Raw genomic sequence first — 27,758 nt, forward strand, 5'->3', positions numbered from 1 at the left:
CAATTTCACTATCAAACCATCAAGAAGACAAACCAAAACAATTCACAGTGGTCTTCAGTATGGTCTGTTGCGTTGGTCGTTCCTGAAATCATTTCTGCAAGGGAACAAACAGCAAGTCACAAAGAGTTCCTGCAGTGGAAAGAACATCTCCACCCCAGCTCACAGGATCACAGTACATTAGAGGTTGGAAGGGACCTCCAGAGATCATCCAGTCCAACCCCCTGCCAGAGCAGAGTAGTCTGCACAGGAATGCATCCAGGTGGGTTTGGAAAGTCTCCAGAGAAAGAGACTCTACAACCCCCCTGGGCAGCCTGCTCCAGGGCTCTGTCACCCTCACTGGAAAGGGTTCTCCTCATGTTGAGCTGAAATCTTCTATGCTCAAGCCTGACCCTGTTGTTTCTTGGCTTATTACTGTGCTCTGCAGGCAGCCTTCCCCCAGAACGCTCCAAACCCACCACACTCAACAGACAACCTCTGCCCTGGCAGCTCCTGTCTGCGGGCAGTGCTTTCACAGCACAGAGCACACACACAACACTCTTTTCCTCTGGTCCCTATGGATTCCACAGCCAAGCAAGGGCAAAGCCACCACTCACCTTCCTCCCATCTTCCCCCCATAGCCACCTCCCCGGTCGCCGCCTCTGCCGCCGCGCCCTCGGTAGCCTCTTTCTCCTCCATAGCCACCTCTGCCACGGAAATCTGGAGGGACATGGAAAGCCAACACATCAACCAGGTGCTTCAAAGCTGCAGGTGTCACTTGAGAAGAGACACAGCTTTTTAAACACACCTCCTGAGGGACGGGAATCCTCCGGTCTGGGCTCACCACACTGGTTGCAGGAGTTCCTGCGAGCGAAGTTCATGTTGGCGCAGGACCTAGGGGAGAGAGGAGGGACCCAGGCTCAGCTGCTTAGGGAGCTCAGAGAGACACCCATCAAACACCCCTGCCCAGTGACAATGACACTCACGGGTTAGGACAAACCCAATCACCATTTTTGGGTTCCCCACTTCTACCCTGGAAGCCTCCACCTCTTCCGTAGCCACCTCGTGAACCTGTAGAGAAAATCAGAAGGACAATAAAGGAAGTGTCCAGGACCTGCACATCAGAAACATTCAACAGGGACTGTCACGAGGCACAGACTGCTCAGAGTCTGTAAGGTAAAGATCTCCCCACTGGGCAAGCCTCTGAGACCACATAAGGAGCTCTGAAAGCAGCAGGGACAAGAAAAAGGGCCCTCTGCAGAATTCAGAAGTCAGGACTTGGCCAAGTGAGCCCTGGGCAGCCACCAGAAGGTTCAACCACCACCAAACCTCCACAGCTTTGAGGATCTGAAGCTCCTGTGTCTGCCCAGCTGCAATCCATGTTCATATGGACAGGGTTACAACTGAGGCAGAGGAGGAGAACTGAGGAGGAAGAAGAGCAGGTGGTGGCTCCAACACATCTTTAAAAGTCTTCTTCATCAGGAAAAGGGAACGTGATCTGCTGGAATTGCCACAGGGTGAACACAAAGCTCTCTGTGTGTGTGCTAATAACATTGCAGCAAGATGTAGCCATCTGTAACATCAATCAGATGTGGCTAGATAAAAAAATAAATCACCCCCAAAACAAGATCTGTGTGGATTAAAGCCAGGCTGCAGCTGCCCCTAGGCTGAGGGCCACCACAGCTCTGCCTTTCTGCAGCAAGAACTTGGGCACCACTTGAAGCTCTTGAAGAATCATTTTTAATTAGCCTGCAAACTGTCTTAAGAACTGAAATCTGCTGACAGCCACCACACAGAGCTTGCTTCTGTTCAGTGTAATTCATAAGCAGTGGGCCACTGGCAAAGCAAAAGGAGCAGGGAGCTCAATCTCTGTTTAATGAAAGGTGCCAGACAAGGGACTGCTGCTCTGTCTGGGGCAGCTCAGCAATCCCCCCTGCTTGGTACCCTTGTGGACACAGCTCAAGGCTTTGCTGCAAGAAGCAGCCAGCCACTGGAAACTCTAACCTAGGGTTGTGGCACCTGCACAGCCTCAGCACCACCATCACACTCTTTAAATGCAAGCTGGGGCAGTGCTGGAGGCTCTCCAGATGCAAAGCAAACCAGAAAGGCTGTGCTGTGCCCCAAGAGATGCCGGATTTCAGGTTGCTTCACTTGATCCAATCCGTATTGCTCCCTTGCATGGCAGCATCCCCCAGGCCCAGACACTCTGAGGAATCACTGCTTCAGAAGCAGCTTCCCTGCTCCCAAGCAGCACCAGTGCAAAAGCATCAAGCTGTGCAAACCCAACAAGTCCCCAGGCTTCAGTCCCACCTCGACGGCCACCACCTCCGCCTCCTCTCATGAACTCAGGCCTCCTGGTGGCAAAAGACACTTTGATAACGTTGCCATTGAATTCTTTTCCTGTGAGAGGATGGGGAGAGAGAAAGAGAAGGATCACAGAATTAACCAGGTTGGAAAGGATCTCTGAGATCATCAAGTTCAACCTCTCACCCAACACCATCCAATTAGCTAAGCCACAGCACTAAGTGCCTCATCCAGGCTGTTTTTAAACACCTGCAGGGATGGTGACTCCACCACCTCCCCAGGCTATTCCATTCCAATGGCCAACCTCTCCTTCTGGGAGGAATTTCTTCCTCACATCCAGCCCAAACCTCCCCTGGAGCAGCTTGAGACTGTGTCCTCTCCTGTCACTGTGTACCTGGGAGAAGAGCCCAACCCCCACCTGGCTACAACCTCCCTTCAGGTAGTTGTAGACAGCAATGAGGTCTGCCCTGAGCCTCCTCTTCTCCAGGCTAAACACCCCCAGCTCCCTCAGCCTCTCCTCATGGGGCTGTGCTCCAGACCCCTCCCCAGCCTTGTTGCTCTTCTCTGGACACCTTCCAGCACCTCAACATCTTTCTTAACCTGAGGGCCCCAGAACTGGACACAGCACTCAAGCTGTGGCCTCAGCAGCACTGAGCACAGGGCAGGATGACTTCCCTACTCCTGCTGCCCACTCTGCTCCTGATCCAGGCCAGGATGTCATTGGCCTTCTTGGCCACCTGGGCACATTGCTCAATACAGCTTCAGCAACACAGCCAGCTGAGAAGAGGAGTGACTTGCACATGCAGACTGCAGAGAAAGCTCCTAAGGCACCAGAGGCTGCAGAGTTTAACAGCAATGCTGCAAATGTGAGCTGGCAAACACTGAGGCACTTGCTGGGCTCTGCAGACTCAGATGTTTCTCTTAGCTTAAACACAGTTTGTAACCTGCAATTTAATAAACACCTCAAAGATTTTTGGCCATAGAATCACAGAATTCTTTGGATTGGGAAAGGCCTCTAAGATCATCCAGTCCAACCATCAACCCAGCACCACCATGGCCACCAAACCATGTCCCCAAGTGCCATGGCCACACCTTTCTGCAGCACCTCCAGGGATGGGGACTCCACCACCTCCCTGGGCAGCCTGTGCCAATCCCTGACCGCTCTGGAAGCAGGAGATGGGCAAAGAGGTAGCCTGTGCCCTGTGGCTCAGAAGGCTCCTTCTTGGGCATTGTGGTCTGTGGGTAGCAAGAGAAGCCCAGCAGCAACAAGCCCAGGCTGGAAAGGGCTCCATGCAGCCTGGATCTAGATGTGAACTTAGAATCATAGAATGGTTTGGGTGGGAAGGGACCTCCAAAGCTCATCCAGTCCAACCCCCCTGCAGTCAGAGGGACATCCTGCACTAGATCAGGATGCTTAGAGCCTTGTCCAGCCTCACCTTCAACATCTCGAGGGATGGGGCTTCAGCTACCTCCCTGAGCAACCTGTTGCAGAGTTCCATCAGCCTCCTGGTGCAGAACTTGTTCCTCATATCCAACCTCAATCCTGCTCTGCTCTCATTTCAGACCATTGCCTCTCACCCTGTCCCTGCAGGCCTTTGGGAACAGTTCCTCTGCAGCCTTCTTGTAGCCCCTTCAGGTACTGGAAGGCTGCTCTGAGGTCTCCCTGGAGCCTTCTCTTCTCCAGGCTGAACACCCCCAGCTCCTTCAGCTTGTCCCCATAGCAGAGGTGCTCCATCCCCCTGATCATTTTCATGTCCCTCCTCTGGACCCAGCCCAGCAGCTCCAAGTCCTTCCTGTGCTGGGGGCCCCAGATCTGGACACAGCACTGCAGGTGAGGTCTCCTCAGAGGCCAGGGCGGGATCCCCTCTCTCCATCTCTGGCCACACTGCTTTTGCCTGGCACATGGATTAAGCAGTTTGGATGTTGGAACTCTGCCTGTTCACCCCCCAGGGCAGCTCTTTTGTAATTCAACAGGCAGGAGAAAATGAAAACACTCCCAGAACAGGTGACAAACATGAAATGCTTCAATAGGCAGTGCCAGTTCCTGGCCACGAGGTTCATCATGGGGCACACAGCAGTGTCTGTGTGCCTGACACAGCTGAATTTGCTTCACCCTCCTGCATAACAGTCATTTTGCATTTCATTAACAGAACCCAAAGCACCAAACAGCCAGCTCAGGCTTTTTATCCCTGATGCCACACCAGATGCCAGCTATGCCCTTCTGTTCCTGCCCAGTATAGTTCTCTGAAGACAACAAGGTCCCAGCAGCAGGCACCTCTCCCCTGTCTCAGGTGACCACTACAAAGCCTGATCTCCTCTCTGGCTGAGTGGATGAGGGGCAAGCTGTGGATGTTGTTCACCTGGACTTCAGTAAAGCCTCTCTCATCATCAGCATCCTGCTGAAGCTGGCTGCTCATGGTTTGGCTGGGTGGATGCTTTGCTGGAGGAACACTGCCAATGGCCAGGCCCAAAGAGCCTGGAGTCAGCTCCAGCAGCTGGCTGCTCACCAGGGGTGTTCCCCAGGGCTCAGTGCTGGGATCAGTTCTGTTTAATGTCTTTATCAGTGGTCTGGGTGGGGGGATTGAGGCACCCTCAGTTTGCAGATGACACTGAGTCAAGAGTGGCCTCCTGCTTGAGGGTCAGGAGGCTCCACAGAGGGACCTGGGCAGGTCAGTGGGATGAGGTTCAACAAGGCCAAGGGCTGGGCTCTGACCTTGGGTCACAACAACCCCAGGAAGGCTCCAGGCTGAGGGCAGTGGCTCAAAACTGTCTGGTTGAAAAGGACCTGGGGGTGCTGGGTGACAGCAGCTGAAGCTGAGCCAGGGAGTGCCCAGGTGGACAAGAAGGTCACCAGTAGCCTGGCCTGGATCAGCAATGGTGTGGGCAGCAGGAGCAGGGCAGGGATTGTCCCCAGACTGGGCACTGGGGAAGCCACAGCTTGAGTCCTGGGTTCAGTTTTGGGCTCCTCACTCCAAGAAGGACATTGAGGAGCTGGAGCAGGTCCAGAGAAGAGCAATAAAGCTGGTGGAAGATCTGGAGAACAGGGCAGGAGCAGCTGAGGGACCTGGGGGTGTTCAGCCTGGACAAAAGGAGGCTGAGGGGAGACCTCACTGCTCTCTACAAATCCCTGAAAGGAGGCTGGAGCCAGTAATAAATGACAGGACAAGAGGAAATGGCCTCAAGATGCCCCAGGGGAGGTTTAGGTTGAACATGAGGAACAATTTCTTCCCCTTGAGGGTTGTCAAGGCCTGGCCCAGGCTGCCCAGAGCAGCCCCTGGTGGAGTCCCCTGGAGGGACTGAAAAGCCATGGAGATGTGGTGCTGAGGGCCATGGTTTAGTGGTGCCCTGGCAGTGCTGGAGTAACAGTTGGACTTGATGATCTGAAAGTTCTCTTGCCACCGAAACAACTGTAGGATTCTGAAGGAGTATCCCTGTATTTCCTGCATCAAGTCTGAAGAGTTTTACATCAGTGTGTGCCTGGGATCTGCCTTCTCAGCCACTGAACCACTGAACCCATGATGTAGAATCACAGAATCCCAGAATCAGTCAGGGTTGGAAGGGACCTCAAGGATCAGCCAGTTCCAACCCCCCTGCCATGGCCAGGGACACCTCACACCACAGCAGGCTGGCCAGAGCCTCATCCAGCCTGGCTGCAAACACCTCCAGGGATGGAGCCTCAACCACCTCCCTGCACAACCCATTCCAGGCTCTCACCACTCTCATGGGGAAGAACTTCTTCCTCACATCCAATCTGAATCTCCCCACTTCCAGCTTTATTCAATCCCCCCCAGTCCTGTCACTCCCTGATAGCCTCAAAAGTCCCTCCCCAGCTTTCCTGGAGCCCCCTTCAGATCCTGGAAGGCCACAAGAAGGTCACCTCAGAGCCTTCTCTTCTCCAGACTGAACAACCCCAACTCTCTCAGTCTGTCTTCACAGGAGAGCAGCTCCAGCCTTCTGATCATCCTCATGGCCCTTCTCTGGACACCTTCCAGCATGTCCATAGCCCTCTTGTAACAGAGGCTCCAGAACTGGACACAGTACTCCAGTACAACAATCTTGTTCTTCACTGCCTACACCCAAAGCACTTGGCACAGGGTTGCCATAACCACTGCCAAGATGCCACCACAGCCCCAGCAGCAGCAGCAGTGCCACTGCAGGAAATCCCTCCAGCTGCCAGCCCAGATGACAGCTCTGCTGGGCTGAACAGCTCGAGACTGTCCCGAGTGACACCAACACCCTCTGTCAGGCTTTGTGCTGTACCTGCTGCTCCACCAAAGGTGAGGGAAAGCCAGCACACACTCAATAGCCAGCCAAGAAGTGGCTTAAGGTTACTGATTTGCTTCTTGCAGTGCTTGTTTGAGTGCTAAATAAGCAGAAGAGGAGGTTTGCTCACCCACCATCAAACCAGTCAATCGCTGCCTTGGCAGAGGGAGGGTCATCAAAGGACACTGTGGCTTCTCCCTTTGGTTTGCCAGTGTCCTTATCTGTGTAAAGGTTGATCATGGGCTTCCCAGTCTTCTTGTTGGTCTGAAAAGAAAGGTTGGACACTTGGCACAGGGGAGCTACTGGTAAAGGAACTTCAGAGCTTCAACTTTAACTGTACTATTAGAAGGAAGATTCAGAGCTGGCCTGCAGAAACAGGAGCTTTGGACTGAAAAGCAGAGTGGCTGCTCTCTGTGAAGTAAGGATGGGCTCAGCTTTGACAATGGCAGGAAGGCCTCACTTGGAATTGCAGAGCCAGAAGCAGCAGCTGCACAACACAGAGGCACAGCTGCTGAAGGACGAGGGTGGCACAAGGGACAGAGAGTCAGTGCTGAGGGTTACAAAAACTGAAGAAGAGACAGGGAACAATCCAAACATCACTAGAGACAGGGAGCAATCTAAACAGCACTAGAGACCTTTTACAGTGAGAGGTTTCACACCAGAGACAGCTCACAAATGAGCTGCCCTCTGGGAAGCCAGATAACCACATTAGCTGCTGCTGCTGGGGAGCCAGAGCGAGGCCCTGCCTGCAGCAACAGCACTGCCTCTGCCAGGGCTCTGCCAGGGCTCTGCCTCTCACCAGGGCTCCCTCGGGCCACATACCTTTATGATGCCAATCTGTTTGAAATAGTCTGCCACCTGGTCTGTTGAAACATCCTCTCCAAGTCCTTGCACGAAGATGGTGTTGTTGTCAGAGTTGTCAGACTCTGAGTCTGTGAAGAAACAAACCACCTTTGTTTGTTTGCTTGTTTGTTGTTTGTTTGCTTGTTTGTTTGTTTGCTTTGCTGCAGGGTGCAGCAACAGAAGCAACAGCTCAAGCTCAGGTCCCAGCAGTGGGGCCTTGAATCCCACAGACCTCTTGCAGGCAGCACAGTACTGAACACCATCAGGTTCAACAGGGCATGCACAGCACCTTCAGGTGGGGCAGGACATCAGAGAGCAAACACCTCCTCAGTAGCTGCCTGCTGCACACTCAGTTTGTCCATGCAGTCAGGACACCCCAACCCAGCAAGGGGGCAACCACAGAATGGGTTGGGTTGGAAGGGAGCTCCAAAGCTCATTTAGCCCAGCTCCCAGTGTGGGACAGCAAGACCCAGCAGAGACTTTGCCTACCAAGGCAGGGAGAGCCTGGATCTAGATGTGAACTTAGAATCATGGAATGGGTTGGGTTGGAAGGGAGCTCCAAAGCCCATTTAGCCCAACTTCCCTGCAGTCAGCAGGGACATCCTCCACTAGAGCAGGCTGCTCAGAGCCTTGTTGAGCCTGACCTTGACTACCTCCAGGCATGGAGCCTTAACTACCTCCCTGGGCAAGCTGTTAACTCCACTTTAGAAGATGGCAGTGAAAGCAGCTGCTTGGCTCAAGCAGCTTCAAAGCTCATCAGCAAATTCTTGCTGCATGAAAAGGCATCCACAAATCCACACACACTTGAGTAAAGTGGATTCCTCTCAAGGAAGATGAGCTTTAGCTAAGTTTCTTTTGAGCCATGGGAATCCTAGAATCACAGAGTGTTAGGGGTTGGAAGGGACCTCTGGAGATCATCCAGTCCAACCCCTCTGCCAGAGCAGGGTCACCCAGGGCAGCTCACAGAGGAACACATCCAGGTGGGTTTTGAATGTCTCCAGAGAAAAAGACTCCACAACCTCTCTGGGCAGCCTGCTCCAGCCCTCCAGCACTCTCACACCAAACAACTTTCTTCTCCTGCTCAGATGGAACCTCCTGGGTTCCAGTTTGTGCTGTTGCCCCTTGTCCTGTCTCTGGGCACCACCAAAAAGGGCCTGGCACTAGATGATCTTTGAGGTCCCTTCCAACCTGGTATTCTATGAATCTATGAATCTTGACCCCCACCCTTCAGATATTTACAGACATTGATCAGATGCCCTCCCAGCCTTCTCTTCTCCAGACTGAACAGCCCCAGGGCTCTCAGTCTTGCTTCACAGCAGAGAGAGGGAACTGCAGCCACATCCCCCCCTCTAGTCATGCATTTTAAAACCAGTGACCTCAGAGCCTCAACCCACTCCCACCCACTGCTTTGTTTCCTTACCAGCATCTGATCTGGGTCCATAGTCCCTCTGACCTACGAAACAGAGGGGTGAAAAAAAAAAAAAACCCAAAACAAAAAACCAAAACAGAACAAACCCAAAACAAACAAAAAAAAAGAGAAAAAACTCTTTTCAGCAAAAGGTTTTTCAAAGTGCTCATTTTAGAAACATCATTTCAAGTCTGTCTGCAATGCAGCTAAGATCTAAAACATTCACCAGGGCTTTAGAGAACTGATCTAGATTAAAACATCCAACAGAAGGTGTCTGTAGGACCTTAACTTGGTGATCTGTCTTTTTTAGCTTGCAGCACGTGGCAGCTGCCACACTTGATGCCATGCTGGTGTTGCCCATGCTGGTTGGTTGAGCACCCAGCAGTTTCCCACTTTTGGTTTGGTTTTTGCTTTGGTTTTGTTTGTTTGTTTTTGTTGTTGTTGTGTTTTTTTTTTTAACCTCTAGCACCTTTCTAAAGCAGCATTTTGTAACCAAAACATAACAAAAGGAAAGTAAAGAAGACAAACAGAATCCAGGTGCAGGGCATTGGCTGCACAGATTTCATGCAATTTGACAAAGCAGAAATCCAGCTTCTTGCTACCAATTTGGTTGTGGTCAAAAGCTCAGCAAAAGACACCACAAGGCTTTCTATCTAGGAAAGGTCTAACAAGATATTGGTGGCTTTCTTTTTCTTTCTTTTTTTTCTTCTCTTTTTTTTTCCTTTTCTTTTTTCTTTCTTTTCCCTTTTTTCTTTTTTCTTTTTTTTTTTCATTTTTTCCTTTTTTTTTTTTTTTTTTTTTTGGCCTTAGCTTTATAAAGAATTTCCACTGAAACATTTGTGGATACTCAGCACTTACCACCGTAATTTTTGAAGCCACCACGGTCACCACCACTGCAGAGGAAAAATTGAAGAAATGATTTCTTCCTTAAGTCTCTACATGCTGAGCCCAAGGCTCCATCTACAGTTAACTGATCACAAGTTGAGAGTTACTGGCTGGCAGAGCCTCAAGCACCATCTCTAGGCTCTCCCTCACTGCTCCCTTCGTGGGCCCACAGTACCTTACATGGGTGTGAGGAACCTCTCAGGGTGCTGCACGGGAGAAGAGAAGCCCTAAGGAGGGTTTGAAACTCACCCCCACACATGGCATTACCTCAAGCCTCCTTCCCATCATAGAATCATGGAATGGGTTGGGTTGGAAGGGACCTCCAGAGGTCATCAAGGCCAACTCCCCTGGCAGGCAGCAGGGACATCCTCCACTGGATCAGGTTGCTCAGAGCCTTGTCCAGCCTCACCTTCAATATCTCCAGAGATGGAGCCTCAACCACCTCCCTGAGCCTCAACCACCTCAACCACCTATTGCAGAGTTCCAGCAGCCTCCTGGTGCAGAACTTCCTCACATCCAATCTCAATCTGCTCTTCTGAGCCAAAATGAGTGCTGCTGAAACTTGGGGCTTAAACCAGGAACCTGCTTCTCACGCAGATTAAGAGGCTTTCATTAGAGAAGTAATTGCTGCTTTGGGATAATTCATGCTTTAGTTCTTTCCTGGAGGTAAGAGGAGCAGGAGTTCCTTAATCTCATTTGTTATGCATTTCTCCAAGGGGAAAAGTGAGCAGGCTGAGCCATTCTCTGAGCAAGGGGCTGGGGGGAGCTGCTGCAGGGGTAGGAGGGGGCATTAGAGAGAAGGAAGGTGTGGGGGGCTGTGGGGTGTATGTGAGCTTCAAAAGCAGAGGCTGTGCAGTTTTATGTCATTCATTCTGCAGCCTGTGGCACAAAATGCAGACCAGGTTAAGAGATAACAGACATCAACTTTCAGAGGTTAGAAGGGGGTTTGAAACAGGACTCTGTGCCTCAGGCATCTGCAGGAAAACAAACCCTCAGTCCTTGCAAGGGACATACAGAATCACAGAAACATTCAGGCTGGAAAAGACCCTCAGGGTCACCAAGTCCAACCCAAAACTCTGCTCCACAAGGGTCACCCCTAAACCATACCCCCAAGCATCACATCCAAACCACCTTCAAACACATCCAAGCTTGGTGACTCAACCACCTCCCTGGGCAGCACATTTCAATGCCTGACCACTCTTGCTGGGAATAAATTTTGACTCATGTCCAGTCTAAACCTCCCCTGGTGCAGTCTGAGGCCATTCCCTCTTCTATCACTAATTACCTGTGAGAAGAGACCAGCAGCAGCCTCTCCACAACCTCCTTTCAGGCAGCTGGAGAGAGCAAGGAGGTCTCCCCTCAGCCTCCTCTTCTCCAAACTCACCATCCCCAGCTCCTTCAGTTGCTCTTCATCAGATTTGTTCTCCAGGCCCTTCACAGCTCCCCTGCCCTCCTCTGCCCTGGCTCCAGCACCTCCACATCTCTCTTGTGTTGAGGTGCCCAAAACTGGGCACAACACTCAAGGTGTGGCCTCACCAGAGCCAAGTCCCAGGGGACAATCCCCTCCCTGCTCCTGCTGGACACAGCATTGCTGATCCCAGCCAGGATGCCTTTGGCTTTCTTGGCCACCTGGGCACACTGCTGGCTCCTATTCAGCTGCTTTTCCATGAGCACCCCCAGGTCCCTTTCTGCCAGCAGCTTTGCAGCCACACTGCCCCAGTCCTGCAGCATTGCTTGGGGTTGTTGTGACTCAAGTGCAGGACCTGGCACTTGGCCTGGTTGAAGCTCCTCCTGTTAATGTTGGCCATGGCTCCAATCTATCCAAGTCCCTCTGCAGAGCCTCCCTACCCTCATGAAGATCAACACTCCACCTAACTTGTCCTCTGCCAACTTACTGCTGACACACTCTGTGTCTTTATCAAGGTCATCAATAAAGATGTTGAAGAGAAGTGGTCCCAACACTGAGCCCTGAGGAACATCACTTGTGACTGGCCACCAGCTGGATTTAACTCCATTGAGCACCACCCTTTGGGCCCAGCGAGCCAGGGCTTTATCCAGCAGAGTGTGGTAGCACCAAGGGGACCTGGTAGCACCAAGGAGGACTTTCCACACCAGCATTTGCAATTGCACTCATGTTTGAGCAGGAGGTCATCAGCCCTCAAAGCCTGCAGGCAAAGCACAACCACTGCATGCTCCAGAAAGGCAGCAGCAAAGCCTCACAAAGTGTCTCCTGCTGCCATGTGCTGCTGCCTGCCTGCCCTCCTCTGCATGGGGGGCACAGCTGCTACCTGCAAACTGGGCAGCTCCACCTCATCCTGAAAGCTTCCCCCTCAGCCAGTCTAAGGCCAGAGCCTGCAGCTGCTGTGCCAGCAAGCAGACCCTTCACCAAAGTGCTTCTTGTCCAGCAGTCACTCCAGGCTTTGTGGAGGAGGCACAAAGGTGGGGCACAAGCAACCCAGGAAAAGGCATGGAGATAAAATGAGGGAGTGAAGTTCTCTGGTGCTCTGTGTGTCTGTTTTCTCTTACACCAAGTGCAAAGTCATGGAGCTGCTTGCTGAACACTGAGGAGATCAAACCTGCCCCAAGTGTGGGACAAGAAAGAACCACAGAATGGAGGGGGCTGGAAGGGACCTCCAGAGATCACTGAGTCCAACCCCCCTGCTAAAGCAGGACCACCTAGGGCAGGTCACACAGGAACACATCCAGGTGAGTTTGGAATCTCTGCAGAGAAAGAGCAGCCTGGGCAGTCCCTGGGCAGCCTGCTCCAGGGACTCCAGCACCCTCACAGTGAAGGAATTCGAGCAGTGTGTGGACCTGGTGCTCAAGGATGTGGTTTAGTGTGGACCCTTCAGGGCTGGGTGGAGGGTTGGATGAGCTTTGAGGTCTCTTCCAATCAGATATAGTCTGTGATTCTGTGACTGTTAAGGTGGACTTTCCTGTGAGTTTATGTCCATCGCCCCCCATCTTCTCACTGTGCCCCAAGATTTAATTAGTTTTTAAATGACTGTCTGTAGAAACCTGGATTTGCTTCATTCAGCATCTTACCTTCTGCTTAAGTCTCACACTGGGTTGGCCAACCCAACCCAGCCCTCCAGCACATCACTGACAGGTACTTTGATGGTAGTTTAATGCTTCCCTCCACTTTAATTCCCATTTCATCTGTAATTTATAAAGCTGTGGTGTGTGACCTGCCTGAGATTGCTGGGCAAAACCCCTGAGATACCCAGGAGGAGGCTTGTGGATGCAGTGCAGCAAGGGAAGCCAGACAGAAACTGCCTGCAAGCAGCTGAGGCCCCAGTCTCAGATTTACCCTTCACTGAGACTTGAATTTTGGGGCTCAACCTCAGCCACTGAATTAGTTTTGTGGTCACAGAATGTGCAGAGAACAGAATTGGGGAGTTCCCAGCCTATGGCTTTCCCAGCCCAGGTACAAGGGTGACCAGATGGAGTTTGGGCTTGTAACATCCTGGGCTGGACCCGTGAAAAGGGAGCTAAAAATTCAGCAATGCCACCAACAAAGATAAGCAAAGACTGAACTGCAAAGAGCCAGAATGTGCAGGGGGCACCATCCACAGGGACAGAAACTTACTGCTCTGAGAGAAATGTCACCAGGAGCTCTTTTCTCCTATGCTGGGATACGTTTCAACATCACTGCCTCAAGTGCAAATGGAGTTTGTAGGATCAGAGAATTGTGTAGCTTGGAAAAGACCTCTGGGATCATTCAAGTGCAACCATTAACCCAACCCCACCATGGGCACTACACCATAGCCCCAAGTGCCATGGCCACACCGTTCTTGGACACCTCCAGGGATGGGGACTCCACCACCTCCCTGGGCAGCCTGTTCCAATCCCTGACCACTCTTGAAGCAAAGAAGTTTTTCCTCATCTCCAAACTAAACCTCCCCTGATACAATTTCAGGCCATTTCCTCTCCTTCTAGCACCTGATCCTAGGAAAAAGAGACCAATCCCCACCTCACTGCAACCTCCTCTCAGGGAGCTGTAGAAAGCAATGAGGTCTCCTCTCAGCCTCCTCTTCTCCACACTAAACACCCCCAGCTCCCTCAGCTGCTCCTCCCCAGCTCTTTTCTCCAGACCATTCCCTAGCTTTGATGCCCTTAGTTCATCTGAACCCTGCCTGCTTCAGCTGGGAAAACTCCTGAAATGCCAGGCACAGCTAGAGATGGAGAGCTGAAGGTGACAGAGACAAGGAGCACACTTTAACATAGTGATCAGATGTTGGCAGAGGCAGCCCCAAGAATTCAGGAAGCAAAGTTCACCTCCAACACACATCTCCATCCCAAGCATGTGGGAGGCACACGTCAGGAGGTATTTTTGCAAACAAGAACAGAATGCTTGGTGCACCAATGAAGCCCTGACAGATGGCTGGGGAGGTTTTGCTGCCTCTGTTTCTTTGCCTCTTCATGTTTTCTGACGTCTGTGGAAGGCTAAGCTCAAACATCTACAGCACAAACCAAAATACTCAACTCTGAACACAAACTGCACTGCTGTAGAAGCCACAGGCACCGAGTTGGGAGTTTCTTGAGAGCACCAAAACTCAATTCCCACTCAATAGCAATCTAACAGTTGAGCTGCAGAGGTGACTTTTGGTTATAGATCATTAACACCTGATCCACCTAAAAGGGAAACTAAAAGACCCCAAAGATCTGTGCTGAGCAAAGCCCTCAGTGCAGTGGTAAATCCTTGCCCAAACTGGATCTGTGCAGCTCTGCCAGCACCGACTGCAGGAGCAGCTGCAAAGGCAAAGCCTCTCCCATTTCATCCCCAGACACTGAGAGGGCAGTGCCACAGGGACCAGCTGCCTGAATGGCTTCCCAAGGGGAGAGAAACAAAGCTGCTTTGGTTTGCCACTGCACTGCACAGGGGTTTGGAAGGGACCTCTGGAGCTCATCCAGGCCAACCCCACTCCTAAAGCAGGGCACCCACAGCAGCTTGCCCAGCAGCACAATGCCCAGGGGGGGTTGGAAGCTCTCCACACAAGGACACTCCACAACCTCTCTGGCCAGCCTGCTCCAGGCCTCCAGCACCCTCACAACAAACAACTTTCTCCTCCTCTTCACATGCAACCTCCTGGCTTTCACTTTGTGCCCTCTGCCCCTTGTGCTGTCCCTGGGCACCACTGAGCAGAGTCTGGCCCCAGCCTCTTGCCCCCCACAGCTCCTTTAGCTCTTGCTGAGCATTGCTCAGCTCCCCTCTGGGGCTGCTCTTCTGCAGGCTCTCAGCCCCAGGGCTCTCAGCCTTTGCTCCTCACAGAGCTGCTCCAGGCCCCTCAGCAGCTTTGCAGCCTCCCCTGCACTCTCTCCAGCACTTCCCTGTCTCTCTTGAACTGGGGAGCCCAGTACAGGACACAACAGATGTCCAGTTACCATTTACATGCTTAACAGAAACAATTTAGTCCCACAGCCACAATGAGCAGTGACCTCCTCACCTTCCAGATGAGGATTCTTACCAAAAAGCTGGATTCTAAAAGGAAAGAATTCTCAAGACCTGCTGTACCTGCTTCCTAACCAAAAGAGCTCCAAGATGAGCTCCAAGCTCTAATATGAGACTGAAGAACAAAGAAGAGATTTTGCTTCTGAGTCAAAATACAAATGAAGGAGTTCATTCTTTTCTTTTAAGCTTCAGAATGGAAAATTCCATCCAAGGCCCCAAAGATGCAATTCCAAACCATTAAAAACTAATCTGAAGAATCATTCTGAAACCTGAGTAAGAGTAAGAAGTGAACATCTGATGCTTAAGGAAAGGATTCTCCTCTATCATGGCATCATCATCAGGGAATTGGAGCAGCCATTGCTCAAAAGATGTTTTCTTCTCAGTGCTGCATGATGAGGGAACTGAGGCACTCTCAGTCAGTTTGCAGATGACACCAAGCAGTGTGGCAGTGTTGATCTGGTGGAGGGTAGGGAGGCTCTGCAGAGGGATCTGGCCAGGCTGTATCAATTGTCTGAGGCCAGTGGGATGAGGTTCAACAAGGCCAAGTGCTGGATCCTGACCTTGGGTCACAACCACCTTAGGAAGGCTGGGGGCAGAGTGCCTGGAAACAGCCTGGGGGTGTTGGTTGACAGCAGCTGAAGAAGGCCACCAGCAGCCTGGCCTGGATCAGCAATGGTATGGCCAGCAGGAGCAGGGCAGGGAGTGTCCCCTGGACTGGGCACTGGTGAAGCCACACTTCGAGTACTGGGTTCAGTTTGGGGCCCTCACCCCAAGAATGACATTGAAGGGCTGGAGCAGGTCCAGGGAAGAGGAAGGAAGCTGGGGAAGGGTCTGGAGAACAGGGCTGGGGAGAAGCAGCTGAGGGAGCTGGGGTTGCTCATCCTGGAGGAGGCTGAGGGAAGGCCTTCTGGCTCTCTACATCCCCCTAAAGGAGGCTGCAGTGAGGTAGGGGTTGGTCTCTTCTCCCTAATATAGGGCGATAGGAAAGGAAATGGCCTGAAATTGTGTCAGGGGAGGTTTAGGTGAAGACGAGGGAAAATTCCTTTGCTGCCAAAAGTGGTCAGGGATTGGAACAGGCTGCCCAGGGAGGTGGTGGAGTCACCATCCCTGGAGGTGTTCAAGAGATGTGGGGACATGGTTCAATGGTGGGTTGAGTTGATGGTTGGACTGGATGATCTTAGAGGCCTTTTCCAACCCCAGCAAGTCTGTGATCCTCTTGACTTTGCACAGGCAGGAAGCAAAAGCAGTGCTGAAAGCGTTTTGCAGCCCAGCCAGGTCACTCCAGCTCTCACCATACCAGCTCACCCCTCAGCATTACCAGTTGTATTTGAATACCTTTATAAACATACTTCAAAAGAAACCAGAGCTCTCAAAACTCGAAAATGCTCATTTGATGCTGCCCCAAGGCCTGCAGGATAATATTTTGCTCTTAGAGGCCTCTTTGCAGGGTAAGCTTGCACAAGCCAATGCCACTCGGAAGAACCTCGCAGGAGAGCTGCAGAGATCCATTCCCTGCACTTTCAAGGCAGACATTAAATATTTTTTTGGGGTAGTGTGAAGGAACAATGTTGTGTATGTGTTGCTACAACTCCTGTACACCTTCTCTGCTAATCACTCTAAGTGGTTGAGGCTCCATCCCTGGAGACATTCAAGGTCCAACTCGATGTGGCCCTGAGCAGTCCGATCTAGTTGGAGGTGAGCCTGCTGAGTGCAGGGGGTTTGGACAAGGTGACCTTTGAAGGTCCCTTCCAATCCCATGCAATCTACGAGTCTGAAACACCTCAGAGGCAGACCTCTCCCTCCCAAGGACACTGGAAGCCTGCACAAACATGTGGGACACTGGAGCCTCAGGCAGAGTTCCACTGCACACAGCTCTACAGGCTGCATCCCTGCCCAGAAGCAGACAGACCTCCCAGGAACTGCCTCCACACTTTGCTGTCTGTCCTCCCCCATTTCTCCACCTCCATTATTCTTCCTTTTCAACCCAGTGCAGTGCTATTATCCACATGGATCTGTGAGCAGCATTTTCCTTACCCTTTGGAAAAACATGGGAAGAGGCTTTATTTTCACAGACAGAAACTGAGCTTACTTCAGCTTGCCAAGAGAGGAGATTGTTTCAAAGTAATTAAATCTACCACAAGTGTGGCTTTGGAAGCTCACATTCATTCCTCTGACTGGAAAGGGCTCAGCTCTAACTTTCTTTTTTATCCTAGGCATGTGGAAAACCCTCATTCAGGTAGAAAAGCTGATTTTAAAATAAGTTTTAATTGAAAATTAACTTAGAAGTTAACCCCCAGGAACAGACAAAACTAGAAAAGATATTAACATAGATATTAAAGATATTAATAAATAGAGAAAATATATAAAATAACCAATAATTAGCTTTTGTAATTGTAATTAGGAGGGATGGGGTCCACCTACATTTTGATGATCAAGTCCAATTTGGGACCACATGAGGAGCAGGCAAGTTTTAAATAGGGTTTGAAAGAAATCCTTACAGAGTCTTACTACACTGTTGGGTTATTTGATTTAAATTAGATCAAATAATTAATTAAGGTTCTTCACCTGGAGTTCTAGAACTGCCTAGAGAAGGGTAAGTGGTACTGAGGAGCAACAATTCAAAGCTCACTGCAAGTTTCTCACTTTGCATCAGTGAGGACTCCACAGGCCCAAGCACCTCACAGAGGTCCATCAGTGAGGACTCCACAGGCCCAAGCACCTCACAGAGGTCCATCAGTGAGGACTCCACAGGCCCAAGCACCTCACAGAGGTCCATCAGTGAGGACTCCACAGGCCCAAGCACCTCACAGAGGTCTATCAGTGAGGACTCCACAGGCCCAAGCACATCATAGAGATCCATCAGTGAGGTCTCCACAGCCCAAGCATCTCACACAGGTATATAAAGAGAAGCCAACTGTGGTAGTTTATTAAGAAATAATAATGTTACCAGCCCTAATGCAATAGGAATTAATAAGCAAAGGACCCAGGCTCTCAGACCATCATCTGCACAATATTTTGGGGATGAATTTGCTGGCATAAAAGGTAACAGAATTGTTAGCCCTGAAATCTACCTAAAGGAAACCTGTTTAGACTGTCAGCTAAGCCAGTAGTGAAAGTGGACTCTGATGGCCTGCACAAACCAGTACAGCACAACTGCTGTTCTTATTAAATGACTCCTGAATCATTTAGAAAGCAGAAAGGCAATTAGGCAACCTCAGGGCAATGGAAAGTCAAAATCATTCCCTGCTCAACTGTTGGCTACCTGAGCTAGGAAGTTTACAAAACTCAGCCCCTGGCTGCTGGATCTCCTGTCACAGGCTTTAAAATACCTTATTGCAAAGGCTGGGCTCAGGCAGGTATTGCATTGCAACTCCTGTAAAGAAGCTCATCTGAGCAAAGGCCTGCTCTCAATCTGCCTGAAGCTAAAAGCTTTTCCCTGGCAAAAGGCACTTCTGTGCAGTGCAGAAAGGTTTAGTTTTAGAAACCTTCCAGGTTGGGAAATCTAAATCTGAACGACATCAAGAACAGGCACGGAGTAACCAAAAAGGAAAAGCAGCTAAGTAGGAAGAAAGGAGGGTAAGGAAGTGCAGGCAGTGGAAAGAGCTCACTTACCTATATCCAGACATATGACCTCTTCCATCCATGTCATAGCCCCCTCTACCTCCTCCCTGTGACCCGCCATAGCCTCTATTATCTTCTCCATACCTACTCTTTTCACGACGATCATCTGGAGGAAGGAGTGAAACAGAACAAAAGGTGAGCAAACTGCACTGCAAGCTGCAGTGCAAAGAGCAGTGCAGTGCCCATTCCCACCCTGCCTACCACTTATCCTCCCCCCTCAAGCCTGCCAGGTGAATGTGGAAAGCATCAACCCCTGAATCTCTCTTATGTTCTCTAGGACACAAAGTAATAAAGCAAAGTTTGGGCTTTTCCCTGCTCTCTGCCTTGGCTTCCAGAGCCAGGAGGTGCGCAAGGATGTCAAAGCTCTGTGCATTCATCACACTCCACTTTCCAAACAGGTCTGCTCTAAGATACAGTTTGCATTCTACTTCCATGTAGCCTTTCCAGGTTGGAAAAAGACAGAACTGGAAACAGGACAAGGAAGGGGAATGTGGGTTGTGTGAAGCTGCTGCAAAATAAGGACTGATCTTAACCTTCTCATTTCCTTCCCTCTCGGAATTCACCCACACAGCACAGAGCTGGAGTGTCAAAGGCAAGAAGCTCTTGATGACTGATCAAGACACGTCAGCCTCGTGCAGGGAGAAGGTTGAAAACAACTTAGGAGACAATTCCAGGCTCTGCAGAACACAGTGGGCATGGAATCTGCACAGCTGCCTCCAACAGATGCAAAGTGACAGTTTTGGGACCCCAACAGTTTTTCATCTCTGCATAATGTTTTGGAAGTCTTACACAAATAAAACATCCCCCAAGGAATACCAACATGGAAAAAGGGTTTTAGCTGTGCAGCAGCTCAGCTGTCTGTGGAAGGAAACCCAACCATTTCACAGCCTTTCTGCCCAACTTGATTCCCCCAACGCTGCCTTCAAGCTGTGCACTTTACCTTGGCTGCCGTGGCTATAGCTTCCCTTCTGAGACTGGTAGGACTGCTGGGAGTGGCCATAGGAGCTTTGGTGCTGGTTATAGCCTGACTTTTGGTCATAGGAGCCCTGGTGGCCGTAGCCTGACTGCTGGTCATAGGAGCTTTGGTGGCCATAGCCCGACTGCTGGTCATAGGAGCTTGACTGCTGGTCATAAGAGTCTTGGTTCTGTCCATAGCTTGACTGCTGGTCATAAGAGCTTTGGTGCTGACCATAGTTTGACTTTTGTTCATAAGAGCCTCTTCCACTTAAAACAAACAGAATTTGTATTAATACCAAGATGTTCACAGCAGAGAGAGCAAAACAATGGCTGGACATGCAGGACAATGCCAGCACTTCCTAGGCTGTCACCTCCCAGTCACCACTGGCACAGGGATATGAGAAGGGCAACAAAGCTGAGGAAGGGTCTGGAGAACAGAGCTGGTGAGGAACAGCTGAGGGACCTGGGGGTGTTTGGTCTGGAGAAAAGAAAGCTGAAGGGAGACCTCATTGCTCTCTACAACTCCCTGAAAGGACAATACAGAGAGGTTGGTGCTGGTCTCTTCTCACAAGTAATTAGTGACAGAACAAGAGGGAATAGCTTCAAGATGCACCAGGGGAGGTTTAGGCTGGACATCAGGAAAATTTTTTTTCTCCTGCAAGAGTTGTCAGGCGTTGGAACAGGCTGCCCAGGGAGGTGGTGGAGTCACCAACCCTGGAGAGGTTTAAAGGTCATTTAGATGTGGTGCTTGGAGATTTGGTTTAGTGGTGAACTTGGCAGAGTAGAGTCAATGCTTGGTCCTGATGATCTCAAGGCTCTTTTCCAACCTGAATGAGTCTATGAATCTTAACTCTTCTTCAACTACTAACAACTCTCATAGCAACCAGGAGGAAATCTCACCCACACCACAGCCACCTTGGCTACCTCAGTGTCCAAGGTAGAAACAAAAGCATTCAGCAAACCTGGCTATAGGAGAGCCAGCTCCAGCTGGGTTAACTCTTCCATAGCAAGACATGGTTGAGGAGAAACAAATCACAGCCAGGAAGCACTGCCTGGTACTCAGACTTTTGTTTTCCCCCTGGGTACTCAGTTGTGGCTTAGCTGTATACATTTTTTTAGTGACTGAAGCTAATCCCTGGCCTCTGCCACCCTTTCTTTTCTTCCTCCTCCCTGCTCTACCCTTTTTCAAAAGGTGAAGCACAACATTTTCCCCTCTCCACTCTTTGGCAATCTTATTTGCTAGGCAAAATGCCTCAGAAAAACAACCCAAAGAGAAAACAAATATCTAAGAGCCCACAGAAAGCTTCCACCAGCTTCTCAAGGCACTCTAAGATGAAATCCATTGAGTCCAAGCAACCCCAAAACATCCCATCCACTGCCTGGTCTGCTCTCTTCCAGTTCTAGCCTTGATCTTAGCTTTAGTGTGCCTAATCCCAGTGGCAAAGAGCTTGAGAGGATAATTTTAATATCCTCACTTCAAAAGAAGTAAGCTCCACTTGAGCTCTCCCACCACCACCACTGTGGAGAGCATCCACTGGTTTTCCTTCCTTCCCTCTCTTAGGATGTGACAGCTGCAGTTTGGTGTTCATCCTCTTCAAAGCTGCTATCATTTAATTTCTCCTTCCTTCTTACAACCACACATGGAAAAGTTTCCCTCCAGTGCCTCTTAATCATGGTCTTGAGCAAACCCAACATGTTGGACACTCCATGCTCTGTGGCATTTAAAAGACTGAGGCACTTGGGGCTGTTTAGTCTGGAGAAGAGAAGGCTAAAAGGGGACCTTATGATGGCTACAGATACCTGAAGGGTGGCTGTCAGGAGGATGGAGCCAGGCTCACAGTGGTACCCAGTGAGAGCACAAGGGGCAAGGGATGTCAACTCAGTCACAGGAAGTTCCACCTCAACTTGAGGACAAACTTCTTTCCTGTGAGGATGCCAGAGGCCTGGAACAGGCTGCCCAGAGAGGTTGTGGAGTCTCCTTGTGTGGAGAGATTCCAAACCCATCTGGATGTGTTTCTGTGTGACATGCCCTGGGTGATCCTGCTTTGCAGGGGAGCTGGGACTCAATCTCTGAAGGCCCCTTCCAACCCCTAGCATTCTGTGATTCTGTAGCTTTGCACAGCTCTAATAACTGCTCAGAAAATGAAGCAAAGCAAAACCTATCACGTGCCTGCCTTCCATGGCTGTGAAAGACACTCCCAGGACAGCAGCACCTTCTGCTGCCAGGTCAGCCCTTGCCTGTTTGAGATGGTTTGTTCTAACAACTACAAACCCAGGAACCCAGTGCAGGTTTGGTAAACCCAGATCCTTTTATCAGCTTGCAAAAGGAACACAAACCCACTTGGACCTTGGACATAAAGGGGAGGGTTTGTTCATGACTGTATTTAAAGAGGCCACTGCCCTAAGGTGAGCAGTAACCTTGGGCTGCGTGCAGGGAGCTTGTAAATGAGATAATTGAGGTGTTCCAGTGCCAAGTGGCCTCCTAAGTCCTTAAGGGAAGTGGGGCTGCATGTCCTAACCTGCTTGCCATGCTGTGCCACTAAACCCCCTGAATGTGATTGGAGGACAACAGCACTTCACTAAAAACCCCACCTGCAGCAGCAGGATGTGCTGCATCAGAGTGCAGCAGGCACACTGCAGTCACTGCTGGGGATATGAAAACCTGGTGTGTGGAGAGCCCTGCTGAGCTGGGGAAGGAAAAGAAATCTCACAAATGACAGCTGATAGATTCATAGAATCACAGAATGGGTTGGGTTGGAAGGGCCCTTAAAGGTCATCCAGTTCCAACCCCCCTGCCATGGGCAGGGACACCTCCCACCAGCCCAGCTTGCTCAAGGCCTCACATCCAGCCTGGCCTTGAACACCTCCAGGGAGGGGACAGCCACAGCCTCCCTGGGCAACCTGTGCCAGTCTCTCCCCACCCTCACTGTAATAATTTCTTCCTCATCTCCAGTCTCAGTCTCCCCTCTCCCAGCTCAAGGCCATTGTCCCTCATCCTGTCACTCCCAGCTCTTGTCCAAAGTCCCTCCCCAGCTCTCCTGGAGCCCCCTCAGGCACTGGAAGGCTGCTCTGAGGTCTCTCTGGAGCCTTCTCCTCTCCAGGCTGAACAGCCCCAACTCTCCCAGCCTGTCCCCATAGGGGAAGTACTCCAGCCTGTGATCAGCTTCATAGCCCTACCCTGGACTCAGTTTGATGTCCCCTTCATGCCGGGGGCATCAGAATCAGGCCTTGAATAGTTCTGAGTCCTTTCTTCTTCTTCCACCAAGAAAAGCCATCCTGAGTCAGGTAAGAAGTCTGCACATCTAGGAACTCCCTTGCTACCATTAATTGAAGTTAATAAAGGGGCACTAGGAGTTTATAGAGAAGAATCTGGTTGGAGATGTTCTCAATGCATCTTTTTTCTTACCAAGGTCATTTTCATTTCACTAACCAAACACTTCCTGAAGTGTATCTACCCACACAGACCAGCTTGAAAACAACTGCATCCAGCCTTCTTAGAGAAAGAGTCACAGAATGGGTTGGGCTGGAAAGGACCTTCAACATCATCCAGTTCCAACTCCCTGCCATGGACAGGGACACCTCCCACCAGCCCAGGCTGCTCAAGGCCTCATCCAGCCTGAGCCTGAACACCTCCAGGGAGGGGATATCCAGAATTCCTCTGGGCAACCTGTTCCAGTGTCTGACCACCCTAAGAGCAGAGAACTAAGGAAGTGTTCTTCCCTTACCCCCTTTTCTTTCAGGCATTAGAAATGTCTGAAGAATGTGGATGATGTTCAGATGTTTGTCCTTTTGTTTAGCAGTGACAGCAGGTTTCTTACAGCTCCAGGTAAGGATGTGCACCCACCAGGCAGTACTTTAGAGATACTCTGAATGTGAGCTTCCTTACCCTCTGGAGGACCCTTTCTGCTGCCCATGACTGCCATAAGACTGCTGGTTGTAGGAGCTCTGATTCTGATTTTCATAACCAGATTCATCATCATAGCCCTGGGAGTCTTGTCCATAGCCTGCAAAGTGAGGAAGAGGACTTTCAGTAAGCATCTACCTTTTCATGACTGCCAATGAATGTACCAAGCTAGCCAAACCTGTTTGGTTCTGTCCATAGCTCCCATGGTAGCTGCCATAGTTCTGTCCATAGGAGGAGTTGTCTCCACTCTGCCCATATCCAGAGTATCCCTGCAAATTCAACAGCATGCTCAGGTCAGGGCAACCTCCACAGCAGGAGCAACTTCCCCTTTGCTAGACAAGGCTGCAACCAGGACAGCTGAGAATGGACCTCTCCTGACCCAGAGTGATGACCCAGGAACAAACAGTGCTGCTCAAAGAACATCTGCTGTGCTCCCTAGGGGCCAGCACTGGGGCCAGTCTTGGTCAGCATCTTCATCAATCACCTGGATGGAAGGGACAATGTCCCCTCAGCCAGTTTGCTGATGGCACCAGACTGGGAGCAGTGGCTGACAGCCCTCAGGCTGTGCTGCCATTCAGCCTGACCAGCACAGGCTGCAGAGTTGGGCAGAGGGAACCTCATGGAGTTCACCAAGGGCAAGTGCAGGGTCCTGGCCCTGGGGAGGAACAACCTCCTGCAGCAGGACAGGGGAGGGGGAACCTGCTGGGAAGCAGCTGCAAGGAGAAGGAGCTGGGAGTGCTGGGGGGGGACAAGTTCCCCATGAGGCAGCAATGTGCCCTGCTGGCCAAGAAGGCCAATGGGGTCCTGGGGTGCATGGAGAAGAGTGTGGGCAGCAGGGCAAGGGAGGTTCTCCTGCCCCTCTACTCTGCCCTAGGGAGGCCACATCTGGAGTGCTGGGTCCAGTTCTGAGCTCCTCAGTTGAAGAGAGACAGAGAAGTGCTGGAGAGAGTGCAGGGGAGGCTGCAAAGCTGCTGAGGGGCCTGGAGCAGCTCCGTGAGGAGCAAAGGCTGAGAGCCCTGGGGCTGAGAGCCTGCAGAAGAGCAGCCCCAGAGGGCAGCTGAGCAATGCTCAGCAAGAGCTAAAGGAGCTGTGGGTAGGGGGCAAGAGGCTGGGGCCAGACTCTGCTCAGTGGTGCCCAGGGCCAGGCCAAGGGGCAGCAAGGGGCACAAAGTGGAAGCCAGGAGGTTGCATGTGAAGAGGAGGAGAAAGTTGTTTGTTGTGAGGGTGCTGGAGGCCTGGAGCAGGCTGCCCAGAGAGGTTGTGGAGTGTCCTTGTGTGGAGAGCTTCCAACCCCCCCTGGGCATTGTGCTGCTGGGCAAGCTGCTGTGGGTGCCCTGCTTGAGCAGAGCTTGGCCTGGATGATCTCCAGAGGTCCCTTCCAGCCCTTCCATGCTGGGATTCTGTGAGGGACAATGATGGTTTTTCACCTTACCTGTGTCTGTCCATAGCTCTGACTGCTCTGACTCCCATAGGAGGAATAGCTGCAAGAGAAAAATGCATTTAGGAAATGTTTCCAGGGCCCTCCATAAGGGTAGGGGACTAAAGGAATTTCTGGTGCTCATTCTGAGTTTCTTTTCATTCCAAAATAGATGTTTAATCCAATCCTGTTCTTCAGGTATGGTACAACCACTCAGCAAACTAATGGCTACCACAGCTGGCTGTCAGAAGGCAGAAGAGCTTGGGTTTATTTCTGCTCTGTTTTAAGTGTGACTTCAAGGTCCAGGGAAGTTAAGCTTCCTGCAGTTTGACAGATCCCTCAGAATCACAGAAAACTTTATGGAATGAACCCAAGGCATCTGTATATTCTTACAAGTTAATGTTATTTCAGCCACTTAGTGTCAACTTGGTATTTGTTTGGCTATTCCACAGTAAAATCAGCATCCAAACCCACACTGCCTTTGTACTCCTCATTATTCTGCCACCTGAAGACTCCATCAACTGACAGCAGAACCCTGTGCTGCAACTTGAGCAGCCTGGGCTAGTGGGAGGTGTCCCTGCCCATGGTAAGGGGTTGGAACTGGATGATATTTAAGCTCCCTTCCAATCCAAACCATTCCATGAACCTCTGAACTCACACTCTGATAGAAATTCAGCCTCACACAGTGCTGCATGCACAGAACCTTCTGCCTTTCATGATCACAGGCAGCATTAGATGTCATTTGGATCCTTCCATAAAGGAAGGATTGAAATAAATACAACCCCCCCAAAAAATGCAGCTATTTTATGAGCTGGCTTTTAAATGTCACAGTTCTGAACAGTTATTGTAACAGGTTTTGATAAAAAGTTCCCTCCAGTGGGAAGATAAAATGGAAAATAATTTTTACATCGATGTGGTCCATCATCTGTACATCTGTGTGACCTTCAGTTGCAGAAGGACAGATTTAGGGTGGATGTGAGGAACAAGTTCTGCACCAGGAGGCTGCTGGAACACTGTAACAGTTTGCCCAGGGAGGTGGTTGAGCCTCCATCCATGGAGATATTGAAGGTGAGGCTGGACAAGGCTCTGAGCAACCTGATCTGGTGGAAGATGTCCCTGCTGACTGCAGGGGGTTTGGGCTGGATGAGCTTTGGAGGTCCATTCCAATCCAAAGAATTGTATGATTCTATGATCTTAGCTTGGCAGATGCAAAGTCAGTGCAGGGAGGACCCTACCAAAGCTCTCACTCTTCAAAGCTGTCATTTCCATTTGAACCTTGTTGCCTTCCCTTCAGAAACAAACATTTTTCCCCTGGTTCAGAAGGCATCCCAAGCTTTCAAGCTTTCTGCACTTGTACCTCTAGAACAACATCAACTCTTCATCATTCCTCAAGATTCAAACCCCATGCTGGGACTCCTAAATGCTTCCCCACCCCCACCCCCTTTTTTTTTTTTCTGGATGATTTAGTTGCTAACAGCAAAAAAATAAACCTCACAGATACATACCTCTGCTGGCCCCCAGACTGACTGTAACTTCCAGAATCTAGAAAAAGAAGAAAATCACACTGAGAGCTTCCACATGACACTTTAGACCTCTGCTCATTGTCCAAAGGAAATCTTTGGGGAGAGGGAGAAAGGTTCAAGCCCGGTGGAGAAGGGAGCTGCTTCCCCTGCAGAATGGGGCAGCTTCCTCTTCATTAAAACAGGAGAAAACACTAAGAGTAGAAAGAGAAGCAGAGGGAACACAACACAGGTGTCACCACTCTGAACTCCCTACAGGTCCAGGCTGGGAGAGTTGGGGCTGTTCAGCCTGGAGAAGAAAAGGCTCCAGAGAGACCTCAGAGCAGCCTTCCAGTACCTGAAGGGCTCCAGGAGAGCTGGGGAGGGACTTTGGACAAGGGCTGGGAGTGACAGGATGAGGGACAATGGCTTTGAGCTGGGAGAGGGGAGACTGAGACTGGAGATGAGGAAGAAATTCTTTGCAGTGAGGGTGGGGAGAGACTGGCACAGGTTGCCCAGGGAGGCTGTGGCTGTCCCCTCCCTGGAGGTGTCCAAGGCCAGGCTGGATGAGACCTTGAGGAAGCTGTGCTGGTGGGAGGTGTCCCTGCCCATGGCAGGGGGCTGGGACTGGATGATGTTGAAAGTCCTTTCCAACCCAACCCGTTCTGTGATTCTATGACTGTTACTTTTGAATGTTCCTTTCAAGGCATCTCCTCAAATATTCAGATGGCAAACCTCTTCTAATGGCTATTGACCACTGTGCCATCATCAATGAGCAGAATGCAGCAGATGAATTAATTAACCAGGCCTAATTAGGCCAGTCCCATTGAACCCCTTCCTGGGACACCCTGGGAAATCTCTGTCTAGTAAAGGGCACAGAGAGATTGGAAATTTAAAACCAGGGGTAGAGGAACCACAACATTTCCCTTCTCCCACACTGCAAAAGAAGAAACACTGCTGATGGCTGAAAACATTCAGAATGCTTTGAGCTTATCACTGAGAAGGAAAAATAGACTCATCCCCACAGCAGCTGGCCAGGCAGGAATAATCAATATCATTTCCAATGAATGCAAACATCAAATCTCACAGAAATGGATTCCTGACCCATGCTGGAAAAACAGAGATTTCAAAATAGGTCCTCAAACTTGAAAAAAAAAAAAAAAACAAACAAACACAAACAGCAGCACAGAACACAGCAGCACTGCTCCATGAGCCTGGGACCCTCCAGA

General features: G+C 50.6%; 1 protein-coding gene across 1 annotated transcript; it reads right to left on the reverse strand.

Moving 5' to 3' along the window:
* On the reverse strand, window positions 1-27,637 carry TAF15 (TATA-box binding protein associated factor 15). The gene is made up of 17 exons (XM_054394237.1): window positions 27,634-27,637; window positions 26,536-26,572; window positions 25,046-25,094; window positions 24,313-24,315; window positions 23,792-23,882; window positions 23,596-23,713; window positions 19,693-19,976; window positions 18,744-18,858; window positions 9,653-9,687; window positions 8,807-8,839; window positions 7,366-7,475; window positions 6,678-6,807; window positions 2,287-2,376; window positions 963-1,047; window positions 785-870; window positions 594-696; window positions 1-94 (listed from the first exon to the last, which is right to left on the reverse strand). The coding sequence occupies exons 1-17, from the start codon at window positions 27,635-27,637 to the stop codon at window positions 55-57; spliced, it is 1,413 nt and encodes a 470-aa protein (XP_054250212.1). The 3' UTR covers window positions 1-54.
* Window positions 27,638-27,758: the final 121 nt, after the last annotated feature.

The sequence above is a fragment of the Indicator indicator genome, chromosome 30, assembly GCF_027791375.1.
Source record: "Indicator indicator isolate 239-I01 chromosome 30, UM_Iind_1.1, whole genome shotgun sequence".
NCBI classification, from domain to species: Eukaryota; Metazoa; Chordata; class Aves; order Piciformes; family Indicatoridae; genus Indicator; species Indicator indicator.

Coding starts and splice junctions, on each gene's coding strand:
- TAF15 (XM_054394237.1), bottom strand. Junction 9,688..18,743: donor GGTCATATGTCTGGATATAG/GTAAGTGAGCTC, acceptor TTTCCTCTGCAG/TGGTGGTGACCGTGGTGGCT. Junction 697..784: donor GGATTCCCGTCCCTCAGGAG/GTGTGTTTAAAA, acceptor ATGTCCCTCCAG/ATTTCCGTGGCAGAGGTGGC.